Source organism: Phascolarctos cinereus, unplaced genomic scaffold (genome assembly GCF_003287225.1).
Source record: "Phascolarctos cinereus isolate Bilbo 61053 unplaced genomic scaffold, phaCin_HiC Scaffold_5;HRSCAF=322, whole genome shotgun sequence".
In the NCBI taxonomy this organism is placed as follows: Eukaryota; Metazoa; Chordata; class Mammalia; order Diprotodontia; family Phascolarctidae; genus Phascolarctos; species Phascolarctos cinereus.
This window is the reverse complement of record NW_027555958.1, coordinates 386,769,747-386,784,452: the sequence shown is the minus strand read 5'-3', so window position 1 is coordinate 386,784,452 and position 14,706 is coordinate 386,769,747. Positions and strand designations below refer to the sequence as shown.

At 37.2% G+C, this 14,706-nt stretch overlaps 1 protein-coding gene across 1 annotated transcript in view; it reads left to right on the top strand.

Annotated features, from left to right (window-relative positions):
• The window catches only part of CRB1 (crumbs cell polarity complex component 1), a 275,514-nt gene that overhangs the window by 131,102 nt on the left and 129,706 nt on the right, over positions 1-14,706 (top strand). Inside the window, exons 3-4 of the mRNA XM_020971747.2 lie at positions 8,913-9,108; positions 13,599-13,738. Coding sequence (XP_020827406.1) covers positions 8,913-9,108; positions 13,599-13,738 — 336 coding nt within the window. The remainder of the gene's footprint in view (positions 1-8,912; positions 9,109-13,598; positions 13,739-14,706) is intronic.

Genomic DNA, 14,706 nt, shown 5'->3' with positions numbered 1-14,706 from the left:
ACCCTGGGAATAGGGAGCCAGTGGAGAAGGTGAAACCCAATAGGGAGCCAGGAGATCGGTTAGAAAAGAGTTTAATGTTGAAATCAAAGGTTATCACAATGTTTTGTCACTCAGCAAAAGCAAAGTCTCGGAGAGTGAAAAGGCTAATGACCCTAATTTTAAAAAGGCGGAGTCAACTATTCCCTCCTGGGTAGAAGCCCAGCTTGTAAAGCCCAGTTTAACCAAATGATTTATCAGAAGTCATTTCTGTTATTTTTCTGCACCTTGCTGTGAGTTGTGTTAAATGCAGAAGCCAGAAGGCTTCACTGGCTGAAATCCCCGAGGTGTCCCCATTGGTGATAAAAATCCTCATTTACTCTGTCAGAGAATCTTGCCAACTTCTATTATCCAAGCTTGACACTATGAGTCACAGCAGGAAGTCATCCAGCTTCATCTCATTTTCCTAGGATGTTAAAAAGGTTATAAGTTTTGATATGTGGAATACACTGTAAATCTACAGCTGTAACATGAACCAAATGCTCCTGTTACTCCCCTTACATAGCTCCTTCTTTCCAGGGTTCTCACTGATGATAGTCGGTGTGACTTAGATACCCAGTCTCCCCCTCCCCCCACCCAAAGAGCTGAGAAATGTCCCACATCATTCTGATCCAAAGGGAAGATGTTGTGCAGGATGACAACTGCATCAGGTGGAGTCTGCATTTGGGGGTGCTAATATGGTGCAGGTGTGAGATTATTTTCCCGGGCATGTGTTGTGCAGCTGGTGAAAAAGGAAGTTCAAATTGTTTTATCAATGCCTTGCTGAATATATCATCAGATGCATGGAGGCTCTCTCACTCTCCATTTTAATGAAGAAGGACATTTTCACTTCACAACAGCATCAGGAATAAGAACTTACTATGTGCTAATCACTCCCCATATTCATTATCTTGCAGGACAAAGTTAACAACAATCTCTAATTGCCAGGAGATGCCCATTAAAGTGCAAAATGTCAAAGCCCTGAGCAGAAATCCAGGGCACAAACTCTCCATTAGGGAAAATAAAAGCTTTTTTTTTTAAATGTACTTTCTTAAAGGTGGTTGGCTTGCCCTAAATTGCAGTGGGTATGAAGATCATGTTATTGTTTGTGTAATGCCAATATGTGAACACTTCTGCCTGTTTCTGATTAAAAGCTACAAGGCTGTAGTTTCCTGGAACCCACAGGGACTCCGGAGGGTCTGTCTAGACAATGGATCATGGATGCATGGGCAACATAGCAGAATCTACTTCCAGATTTTCACTCACTAAATCCCACTAACTTACTTTTGCCCTTCCTTCTCCCTCCAACTCTGGAGAGTGGCAACAGATAAAAAACTGCCATTGAATGCTGGCCAATGAGACCTTCCCATTCATACTTGAACAGGTTGTATAATCACTGAGGAAGAAAGGCAGAGAAGAGAGAGAGAATCTAAATCATCAAAGCTACTGATGGATCCCAAATTTTGGTTCTCAGCTCTGACCTTTCTTTGAGTACTAGTTCCACATTTCCAGTGTTCAATTGGGCACTTCCACTTGGATATCTTACCAATAAATAAAATCCATTATGTTCAAAGTTTTATTCATCGATGTCTTTTCTTCCATGAAACCAACTCTTCATCTCAACTTTTCTATTTTGTTAATACCACCATTCTTTGACATTTTGGAAACCTTGGAGTTGGCTTTTGACTTTTTCCTCTTCCTCATCCTTCAGATTCAGTCAGTTGCTAAGGCCTGTTGCTTAGGTATGATGAAAAGCAAAGTAAAGTTAGAATCAAAGTACTTGGGTTCAAATGCTGCCTCTTTACTTTGTATCTGTCTGAACCCGGAGAAGTCACTTTACTTCTCTAGAACTCAGTTTGCTTATCTGTAAAATGAGCGAGTTGGACTCTATGATTTCTAAGGTGTCTTCTAGCTCTAAATTTATTCTACCTCCTCAGTGTCTCATATTTACATTTCATCACCACCACCCTAGTTCAGTCATGAATTACCATTTATTTGGACTAAGGCACTAACAATTCAGGGATTTACAGAGTCCTCATGTTAAAGTCTATGCTTTGATTGCACATTTATAACCTAGGTCAAATTGCTTATCATCTTAGGAAAGAGGGATAGGAGGGAAGGAGAAAATGTGAAACTCAAATTTTTTTTAAATGAATGTTAAATTTTTTTACATATAATTGGGAAAAATAAAATATTACTTAAAAATAAATAAAGTCTATGGTTGAGTGGAGCTTTGAAGGAAACTAAGTATTCTAAGATGTAGAGTTGAGGAGAGAGTGTATTGCAGGCATGGGAGATAGAGCCAGTACAAACTATAGGGATGAGAAGGAGTGTAAAGAACAGTAAGAAAACTGATTCGTCTAGACTATAAAGTGTGTGATGAGAATTGAGATATAATAAAGCTTGAAAGGTAGGTTGGAAAGTTGTTGTAAAGGACTTTTTATGCTAAACAGTAGACTTCATATTTGATCATAGTTAACAAGTAGTCTACTGAAGATAGGGAGTATGGATTGGATAGGGAAGAGACATAAGGCAGGAAGAACACTTAGAAGGCTTTGCCAATAATCTAGGTGAGATGTAATGAAGCCCTGAACTAGGTTGGTAGTGGTAAGAGTAGAGAGCAGGGAATTGATGCAAAATGTAGAGATAGAATCAGCAAAGCTTGACAAATGACTGGAAATACAGAGTTAGGAAAATTGACTGGTTGAGGACAATTCCAAGGATGGTAAACTGGGATGGTATGAAGGATGGTGATATGCTCAAAAGAAATAAGAAATTTTAGAAGAAGAGTGGGTCTATGGTAAAAGATGCTGAGTTCTGTTACAGACGTGTTAAGGTTCCTGTTGGTCATTTAGTTAAAAATATCCAGGGGCAGCTAGGTGGCGCAGAGGATAGAGCACCAGCTCTGAAGTCAGGAGGATCTGAGTTCAAATCCGACCAAACACTTGACACTTACTAGCTGTGTGACCCTGGGCAAGTCACTTAACCCCAACTGCCTAAAAAAAAAAATCCAACAGGCAGATGATGCAATTCGATTAGAACTCAGGATAAAGTCTATAGTATGTCCCAATTTTCTCATTCCTTGGACTATTTGTTATTCCCTGAATACATCCTACACTTTGCTGCCTCCATGCCTTCTATCTATGAAATATCCTTTACTCTAGAATCCATCTTCCAAACTCCAAGCTCTAAATCTATGATCCTTAATTGTATGCCTTTTTGTATCTTTCTAATAGCATTTGTCATATTCTCTCATCTTGTCATTATTTCTTTGCTGTTTACATACTAAATTAGACTTCTTGAATCAGAGCTATGTTTCTGTGTATCCCCTTCAGAGACTGTATGTGCTATGCACTCAGATTTATTTTTTTGTTTATTCTTTTATTTCTTTAGTTCTTTCCCTTCCCTTTCCCTTCCTTTCCCCTTCTCTGACTCTCCCTTCTGTTATTTTCCCCTTCCCCTTTCAACTTTCTCCCTTCCTTTTTCCTTCCCCATTTTCTTTTCTCCTTCTCCCTTCCTCTTCTGTTTTCCTTCCTTTTTCTTCCTCCTTCTACCCTCCCTCCCAGGGAAGGGAAGAAGGAAGTGAGGAAGGGGGTCAGAAACTGTCAAGAGAAGTAGGAAACCAGCATAATATATTGTTACAGGGGTTGGGAGAAAACTCCAGCAAGTTATATGGACCTTGAAACATGAGGAATATCTCCCATAACCCCCATCAGTTGCTTCCTTACCCTTTGTTCTCTCAACTTTACCTTGGCTAAGGTAAATTGTTAATGTTTTATACTTTCTGAAGATAGTAATGTTTTATAATCCAAAAACAATGGGAAAATAACTTCTGACACTTTTATCTGACAGTTCATGAAAACTAAATTTCAATTTTTGTCCAAGGTATAAAATGAGAATGTCCCAGAGGTGCAGGAAGGTGAAAGTTCAATGATAAATCCTAAGGCTGTAAATACACAAATTCCTTGCCCAATTCCTTTACATAACAAATGTTCAATAAATACTTACTGAATTGAATTAAAGATTTATTCTGATTATAGTTTCATCTAGGCTCTCCCAAGTGCAGAACTATAAAAATGTCCAGGTCAGGCCTATAACAGAGAACTCATCATTAGCCCCCTTTCTTTGGAATACTAATTTCTGCCAATCCCATTAACAACTACTGGCTAACAATCCCTTACTTAGTACCTCACACTATCCATTTGTGATCAGTTTGTGACTGATCTACGTAGACTATATTAGGAGGATTATCTAGGCCCTGATTACCCTTTTAAGTGATGTGAGCATTAGATCCATATCATGTTATTATCTCCATTCCTACTCTTTACTCATCTACATTTTTATCACATGCCTGTGGTTCATGTGGCCTAAGAGAAAGGACAATGATTTATCCCAAAGGATCAGTGGTTGCCAACTTTCCTGCTTGTGCTATATTTCTATTCTATGTGTCTTTTGAATCCAGGGCAAATTGTGCTTAAAAGTGCATTAAGTTCTTAGAGTGACTGGTTTTCTGGATAAAGGAGTTGTGGGTATAATCATAGCCTTAATCATATAATCAAAGTCTGCCAAGCTCACTAGGTCAGAAGGAGGCTGTGTGTGTATATGTGTGTCACACACACACACACACACACACACACACACACACATACACACATCTTTTCTGACTAGTATAGCTGAGTCTCCAGGATCCTGTGTTTGTTTCTGTCGCATGGCTTTTTGTTTTGGTAATGAGTTGTTAACAAGCTCCAACAGATTTATGGTTGCTCAATATAGTTCTGTGAACATGCTTTACAATTATAGCAAACTCTTAGGGGAGTAGCTACAGGACTGCTCACTCATTGTACCTGCGTTCACTTTACACATCCACGGTAATTTTTTTTAAAGATAACTTAAAAGAAATGGTGTCATATTACATAGAGATAACTATTGTGCAGAGGGTTTTGTTATTTCATCTTTGGAATGCTAAAAATTAAATTGCTCAATTGTTTTGTGAATATGGATTTAACTGTGAGTATTTAATGGCAATGTCTATACAACAGAAAATCTATAGGTAAAACATGATCTATCCAAAAATCATTCAAACATCTAGATAGTTCTGAGGCCAACATTTTGAGACTTAAAAACATCTGGATGATTGAGTGAACTTTTTTCATCTGGATATTTGGTATCACACAGCTATAATCTAAATACTCTGGCCCCTATCAATAGGGGTGGTGGCAAATAACAGGTACAGAAGCTGAATTATAAGTCTTGCCACTGAACAATATTAAGAGTCATACAAAGAAAATGATCCCTAGGAAAGCAAGTGGTTTAATTTGAAGTTGTGTTTTAAATTACCAAGAAATATCCTTGTGTAATGACCTGAAGGACTATTTGAAAACCACTGTGTTTGAACTATAGCACTAGAAAAAGATCAATAGGTTTTTTTTTTTTAATGCTGATTCAGTTGTGTTCTTGTTTTCTTGTTTTTAAAAAACACATGGAAGTATTTTCCTGCAGGGCTCAGGTTGAATTGAACCTCAAGTGAATATATAAATCTAAATTTTGAAAGATGAAATTTACAGAAGTGCTGATAGCAAGATTTTAACCACTGGTACATAGTTTTATGTATTCATCCATTTAAAGTAACTAAGTACCCATAAAATCCCCCAAATCCACAATTAAATATCATAATGTGCATAAAAAGTACTCTGGAAAGCTATGTAGGAAAGAGAAATAATAGCCTTCAGTGACTTCTTATTGCCTCCAGGATAAAATACAAATTCCTCTGCAATTTGGCTATAGCCTTCTTTTACAGACTTTTCCAGATTACTCCATTTCCCACTTTCTGCATTGCAACAAAACTGGGATGCTAGCTGTTCCCAGAATTCAGCTTTCATCTCATATTTCCATATGTTTGTACTGCATACATCTCCCACCTCTATGAAGTTGCTTATCTATATCCCTGTGCCTAGAATATACTTTCCCCTTATCTCTGCTTCTCTGAATCTTAATCTGAATCTTCCTTAAAGACTTAAGTTCCAACTCCTCCATGAACTCTTTCTGATATCCCTAATTTCTGAACATTCTGTACTACCTCAAATTATCTGTACTTACTTGTTTGTGTACATATATGTATGTGTACATTATGTGCATATCCTCCTTTCCCCTCTTGTTGCTGCTTCATCTTCTAAACTAGACCTCAGGGCACCATGCCAAAGAGGAACTGCATCACTCTTCTCTGAATTTCTGTTTCTATTTACCTCAACCTGCCCTGCCATACCTCCTACATAACCTGTCCTGCCTTCTCCTTTTTCCTACCATTGCTCTAAGAAATACAATCAAACTAAAATTGCTTCTGAAAAGGGCCTATTCCACTCGACTTCCCAGAACAAAACATCCTTCCCTTTTCACCATTCCCTATATATTTTGTCTCACCCTATTAGAATGTAAGCTTCTTGAGGGCAGGAGGTATCTTACTTTTGAGTGTATTTTCCTAGCTCTTAACACCATGTTTGGTACACAGTAAGAGTTTAATAAATGCTTTTTTTTTCATCTTCCCCACCCCAAATGTAAGCTTCTTAAATTCAAAGTCTATCTTGGTTTTACTTTGTATCCTCAGTACCTAGTATGTGCCTTGCATGTAGTTGGTATACATGTTAAAATTAAATTTAACATTCATTAAATGCCTGTTGTGTGTAAAGTAGTACAATGCAGTACTATGCCAAGAGATGGAAGAGATCCATAATTTGGATAAATCAATTAAGTAAGCATTTAAAAATTCCTAATATGTGCTATGTACTAGGGGTAAAAAGACAAAAAGTAGACTTTGCCTTTGAAGGAATTAAATTACCTTGAAAATCCCACAATCTTTGGTTGTAGAAGACACCAACAGAAATAACTATGGTATAAAATTCTTTAGTACTTCAGAGTTCTTGGATCTTTCTACACTTGTACAAATCATTATCATCATAATAGTTTGCATTTATTATACTTAGAGTGCTTTACAGATATAATTTTATTTGATCCTCACAACTCTGGGAAGTAGATGCTATTATTATCTCCTCAGCAGGTAGCAGTTAAGTGACTTACCCAGGGTCACATAGTAAATGTTGAGGTAGGATTTGAACACATCTACCTGACTCCAGGTCCCAAACTCCTTCCACAACAGCTTGTATTCCTGAGTTTTAGAACATCAGGGTCATATTTTGTGCTTGCTTATTTCACTTATTCCACTTCTACTTTTCTGTGTGTTTTTTTTTCACTGTAGTACTTAATGGCTTATTGCTTTATAATATAATTTGAAGATTGATAATGCCCAATATTCATCTGAACCTGAAAAAATTAGCATTTTTAAGACCATCATTCCATTAGAACCAAAGACTTATTTATTTTATTTTTTCTAAAATTATATTCAGATCCGTAGTTTCCTTCTTGCTTATTTTTCCATTATATATCTAGTTTTAAAATAGAAATTATTCTTGGAATAATTGGAAATTTGGAATTATTGAAAACTTGGAAAATTTGAATTATTCTAGTCTTACATTCTAGGTCTTTTTCAGATTAGTCAGATTTTCATCCAAGTATCTTTCTTGCTATGCTGTTTGAGGTATATGTATATATACATATATATGTTTGAGATATATATGTATATACATACCTACATATATAGAAATACACATATTTAATGTTGGTCTTTGTTTCACCATCTACAATGCCTTTAAACATAATGTTATTTATCTGTTTGTCTATTTTGACTATAGATATAGATATTAGTGATACAAATATAGTTAGAGAGACAGAAACAAATAGAGGTCTGTTATCATTTATCATCAAAGTGCAGTGGCCTTTCTCAGGTACAATTTCACCTCTGATTCATAACAGGGGCTTTGACCTACTCTGTTTTCAACCTGGAGTAGTTTTTGATGATTCTATTTTTAATGAAAAGAAATCAATGAAAAACATTAATATTTCAGAATTCCTCATACTTCCTATAGAAATAAAAATGAAGGGACGTTGTAGAAAGGAAGCACTGAATTTGTATTCTTGTTGAATCCTTATTCCGATATATAGTACCTGTATGAACTTTGGGCAAGTTGCTTCTTTCTGTGGGCCCTTAATTTTCTACATTTGTAGAATTAAGAGGAGGGAGGGACAAGATCTCCATGGACTTGTATACCTACTTCCATTTACCTGGGGAAAACTCATACATAAACTCAATTTTTGAAAATCAAATTTTATTTTGATTGTTTGAGGAGTTATTTTTTAATTAAAGGGAATGCTATTGCATGCAATGTAATTCTTTTGTGTATGAATAATCCTCCTTGCTTTATCCTTCCTATTGGCTTGAATTTTTGTTTAGAGTTTAACTAAAAGGGAAGTAATGACTTGGGGTTACCGATTATAGCAGCCTATGAAATTCACAAGGTATTTTTCTGATGGAAAAGTGAGATATTTCACAATACAATAGAGACCTATCATTGGAAACACACTTACAACGCTAAAGTTCTTAATGAAAGACTTGCATGTAATAGGTGCTCAGTAAATGCTGGTCAAGCAAATGAATAACACAGTATAAAGCAATTTCAAAATAACCTTTTTGTCAGGTCTCTTTTAGACAATAAATATCATATCACTAAAAAAATGTAATTACTAATAGCATCATTCTAAGAATTACATGGTTTACTTCCCTCCTAATACAAAATCACAAACTACTTAATGGAATTATTCTTTGTGAATGACAGCTATTCTGCTGTTCATGTAATTTCCCATGTGCATGCCTGAAAGTTAATGTCAATTACAATTAAGGAGGAAAATTATTTTGGCTAACTGATGATAGTTGACAAAAACTCTCATAAATACAGCATTACCATGAAATCTTGTTAAACTTTTGTTTTTCTGTGTTGATTTTTTTTAAGGTGCAAACTGTGAAATAGAAATTGATGAGTGTTTGTCACAGCCTTGCCTAAATGGTGCCACCTGTCAGGATTCTGTGGGGCGCTATTTCTGTGACTGTGCCTTTGGATTCCGTGGTGAGCACTGTGAAATCAACACCAAACAGTGTTACAGCCGTCCATGCCTTAATAAAGGGCGGTGCATTGATGGTATCCAAAGGTAGGTCCTTATCTGTTTGTTTGTTTGTTTGTTTGTTTTGGCAATTGGGGTTAAGTGACTTGCCCAGGGTCACACAGCTAGTAAGTGTTGAGTGTTTGGTCTGAGGTCATATTTGAACTCAGGTCCTCCTGACTTCAGGGCCGGTGCTCTATCCACTGTGCCACCTAGCTGCCTCAGGTAGGTCCTTATCTGCAGTGGGGTAAATGTATCAGAATGTACCTGATGACCAAGTGGTCCCACTTAGGTTGGTATAAAAGGCTCTTATATGTACTCAGAGCTGGGAGTACACATAATTCTAAGTGGCCCAAAATTCTATTCAATTCAATTGGCATTTATAAAGCATTTAATTAATGATTTTGAATTGGAAGCAGTGTGGTACAGTGGAAAGAAAGCTGACTCTGGCTGAAATCAGAGCTCCTGGGTTCAAATCCCACCTCCTAACACTTACTACATGAATGACCCTGGGCAAGTAATTTAAATTTCACAGGCTTCAGTTTGCTCATCAGCAAAATGAGAGGATTGAATTAGATGGCCTCTGAGGTGCTTTCTTGTCATTTATACTCAGTGCCTCTAAATCTTCTCCTTTCATTTTCTTCTAAGCCCTCTGCAATCTTGCTTCCAGCTTCACCATTCAACTGAAACTGCTCTCTCCAAAGCTGCCAATGATATTTTTTTGATTGCTAGAGCTCATATTTCTTGACCTCTCCACAGCATTTAACACTGCTGATCACCTAGTCCTCTTTGATACTTTTTTCTCTTTAGAGTTTTATGATATTGCTTTCTCCTGATTCCATACCAGTCTCCGTCCACTCCTTTTTAAAAATAACATATTTCATTGATATATCTTACATCAACAAAATTTCCCCCAGTTTCACTCCTCCTGAGCCTAGAGAGCCATCTCATGACTAATAATAATAATCTGTAAAGAAACAAAGAAAAAGGACAAATTTGGCAAAATTTATTAAGACATTGGAAAAGTCTGAAAATATGTGCAGTGTACTGTATACGTGAACCTCTCACCTCTGTAAAGGGCTGGGGAAGGAAGAGGTGTCTTCATATATTTCCTTCTTGGAGCTTCACTTTTTCTTGCTTTATGGTTGTTCTTTCCATTTAGGTTGTAATAATCATTGTGTATATTTTTTATTGGCACTGCTTACTTCTCTCTGCATCAGTTCATGTAAATCTTTCTACCTTTCTCAGCAGTCATTATATTGTTTTTTTACAGAACAGTAATATTCAAATAGATGCATGTACCACAGTTTATTTAGCATCCATTGATGGACATCCACTTTGTTTCTAGTAATTTGCTATCACAAAAAGTGCTACTTCAAATATTTTGGTGTATGTAGAGGATTTATTCTCATCAATGACCTTTTTAGTATATAAACCTAGTAGTAGATTCTCTGGGTCAGAGTACAGATATTTTACTCACTTTATTTGCATAATTTGGAGTTGTTTGAAATGGTTATATTGATTCACAGTTCCAATGATGCACTGGGGAGCCTATCTTCACCAAACTCTTTAATATTAACTATTCCTATTTTTTTGGTCATCTTTGCAGGATGTAAGGAAAAATCTCAGGGTTGTTTTGATTTGTATCTCTCCTATTATCAGTCAATTGGAGCATATTTTTCACATATTACTAATAGTTTACAATTCTTTTGAGAGCTGTTCATATCCTTTAATTGGGAAGTGACTCTTAATCATATATGTGTGTACATGTATGTGTATTATATGTGTGTGTATGTATTATAGTCATTATATGTATACATATACATACAGATCTACATGTGTGTATGTATTTTATAAAGAGTTTATATAGATCAAATACCAAACCTTATCAGAGAAATTTGGCATAAATCTGTTCCCATTCTGCCACTTCCCTTTATATAGTAGGTGCATTAATTAGGTTTATATAGGAACTTTTCAATCTATTGTAATCAAAGTTATCTAGCTTACATTTCCTAAATGCTTTGATCCCTTGTTTGGTTAAAAATACATCTCCAAAACATAGCTATGAAAGGTATATGATATGCTTTTCTAATTTTTTATCCATATGATATTTAATATTAAGGTCACAGATCCATTAAGAATATGTTGTGGATTATGATAACCACTCCTCCGTCTCCTTTACTGGTTCTTCACATATGTCATGCTCGCTAACTGTGGGTGCCCCACCAGACTCTGTTCTGGGCCCTCTTCTCTTTTCACTATATACCATATCACTTGGTGATCTCATCAGCTCCCATCGGTTCAGTGATCATCTCCATGTAGATTATTCCCAGATCTATATTTCCAGTCCCAATCTTTCTAATTAACTTCATTCCTACATCACAACCACCTCTTGGACATCTTATAATGGATGTCCCATAGGTACTTACTTAGGCTCTCAACTACAGTGTTGTCCTTGGCTACTCATTCACACTCACACTACTTATCCAATGCATTACCAAATCTTGTCATTTCTACCTTCACAACATCTCTTGTATCAGTCCTCTTCCTATAGTCATATAGCCACCACTCTGGTTCAGGCCCTTATCACTTCTTTCATGAACTATTTCAATAGCCTTCCAATTAGTCTCCCTGTTTCAAGTCTCTCCCCCTCCAATCTATTCACCACTTAGCCATCCAAATGATTTTTTCTAGAGCTTGGATCCTACCATATTACTCCATGCTCAATGAGCTCCAGTGACTCCCTCTCATCAATGTGATCAAATACATGGAAATATATTTCATCTATTCATCTATACACACACACGTGTGTGTGTATGTGTGTATATATTATATATGTATACATAGTTAAGTGACTTACCCACGATCACAGAGCTAGTGTCTGAGGCTGGATTTGAACTCAGGTTTTCCTGACTCTAGGCCCAGTGCTTTATCTACTGTGTCACTTAGCTATCCCTGCCTGGCTCATAGTATGTGCTTAATAAATGTGTCTTAACTCTCTGGCTAACTGAGATCAATGATCCTAGGATCTGCTCCGGGCAGGATATCTTCTAGGGGAGACAAAGGTTTAGTAAAACATTATCCCTATCTTCATGGAGCTGACAGTCTAGTGGGCAGTTATACCAATAACTCTAATGCAGAATGTTATGTAACAAGTACATTAGGGCCACATAAACATAGTGCTCTGAGTTCCAGTGGTTCTGTTATAGAACCACAGACAATCTAATTTGGAAGCAATGATACTAGAATGCACTCAGATCCCAGAGCCCTGCTAGAGACAGGGGGGGTGGGGTATGTTTGAGGGCAGGGAGGAGGGGCTCAGATGGGCTACCCAGGTTGATCCAAAGGTAAAGAACTCGAGAAATCTCAGCCCTGACTTGTCTCTGGCCATTCTGCAGCACAGCCTCTTTGCTCCTGCTCTGAAGGGGTAAGTGGCCTGCCCAGGATGAAACAGACAGAATATGCCAGAGCTAGGATGTTCTTCGCTTTGGTGAAAGTGTGGCTCAGCAGAGTAAGTGATTTGTCTCTAAAATCAGTGCTTTTTCTGGTCAACCACAATTAATCCTGTCCAAAGAGCACTTCCTCCAAAGGTCATTTGTTCCTCCAACTACCTTGTGTTTTCCATTTGCTAGCTCACTTTTAAATTAAGACTTTGAAAAAGGTGTTTAACAGCTCAGAAATGTTTATTGTGACATCAAATTCACACCTTTGGAAAATTTGCTGTCACTGCACCCAGTTTTCAAATCAGTGACACAGACATACAAAAGGTTTTGATAAACAATGTTAGAGGTTCTTTCTAGGTGTGAATCAAAAATAGTGTCTTTAAGATGCCAAAAATCTGACTGAAAAGTGAAAAAATCTAATCATCTGGATGTTTTGTATACACAATGCCAAACATCTGGACATTTGGCACCCTGTAGACAAAACTTCCAGGTGCTTGGGTGTTTTGTAGATACCTCCTAAAGATGAACACCAGCTCTTTCAAAACATTTGCAAGAAATGTAGTGATGAGTAGAAACAATGTGACTCTTGGCCAGTTCAGGTTTTCTTGGAGACCTGGAAAAAACAATTCCAAATTACATTTTGCAGTGTCTGAGGTACTGATTTTGGTTAATACCATCTTAGCCAAGTTGACAAGCATATTTTGCACAAAGCATTTTTGAAGAGGCATAGGGGATATTTTCAAGGAGTCTATATGCAAGGGAATCTACAACTATAGCGGGTTCTTTGTTATCTGTTACTTATCTCCAATTTTTGTCCTTTCCTGAGGTTTAGAGTTGAGTAAACAAGCTTGGATGCAATGTCTTTTGATTTGACAGTGCCCTGACTCTAGAAAGCAGGTGGAGAGATACACTTTCTATTTTAATATGTGCAATCAGGAACCCACCCCATGGAATACTCCCAGTTCTGTAGTGGGTAATTGTACTATGATTGATTGAAGGTGATACAATGGGCCCCAGGGTTCTGGTTGGGCACTGAAGACAGTTAATTTGGCATTGACTAGATACTGACACAGAGATTTCATTTTCATTCTTTAGTTACCGCTGCAACTGTGATGGTACTGGATTCACAGGCAAATACTGTGAGACCTTAATGTCTGGGTGCTTGTCAGGACCCTGTCAAAATAATGGCACTTGTGAGGAGCTTGATGACACATACATTTGCCACTGCTGGCCAGGTAAGTGTTCAAACCCCACAGTACCCCCCACAAATTGGTTTCCCTGCCATGAGTTTTCAGCAAACAGAAACCTAATATCTTTCTCATAATAGCCTGGTACCAACTCGTGCTTTCAATTTTCATCCTTAATCAAATAATATTTATTCAGTGATCTCATGCACATGCTGCTTGAAGACGTTTTGTATGAGAAAGGTTAAATATGCAGCCCAATTATGACAGATGATAGAAAAAAAAGTCAGTGTGTCGGGTGGAGAAGTTAATATATCTTCAAGGAAAATGGTTTCCTCAGCAATTGCTGCTTCTTTTGTTCTGTTCACATAGACACCTAGATTTCACAGAAAGCCACTGGAGAACATAGAAATCCCAGAGGTATTCCATGTAGGTTGATTAGCTAACTAGTCAGCCATAAGTACTTGGTCAGTACCCACGGAACTAGATAGCTATAGGGGGACACATCAGAAATAGTAGATAGGATCTTTTCCCATGATACTTGCAATGTATCACAATAATAATCCGAACTAAATAGTGCTGTGAATTTTACAGATGACTTTTCTCACTGCAGCTCTCTCAGATGGCCTTTGCTAGCATTATCTTCATTTTGTAGATATGTTAACTGAAGCTCAGAGAGCCTAAGAAACTTGCCTAAGGGATTTGATTTCTGTCAACAACTGTAGGTTTCTCCATTAAACTGCAGGCTTAGGATGAACGCTTATGGGAAAACATATACATAGAAAAACATAGACAAGTACGATGCGAATCACAAATTTGCTGAGTCATCTTAAGGATGTGGTCATGTTTAGTCTGGCCAAGAGAAGACTCAAGGTCTTAAAGTCTTTGAAGGACGGACGTATAGTAAAGGATTAGGATGCTTCAGTTTGGCCCCAAAAAGCAAGATCAGGAGAAACAGATAGAAGATACAAAGAGGCAAATTTAAATTTGACATTAGGTAAAACCTGTTAACAATTACA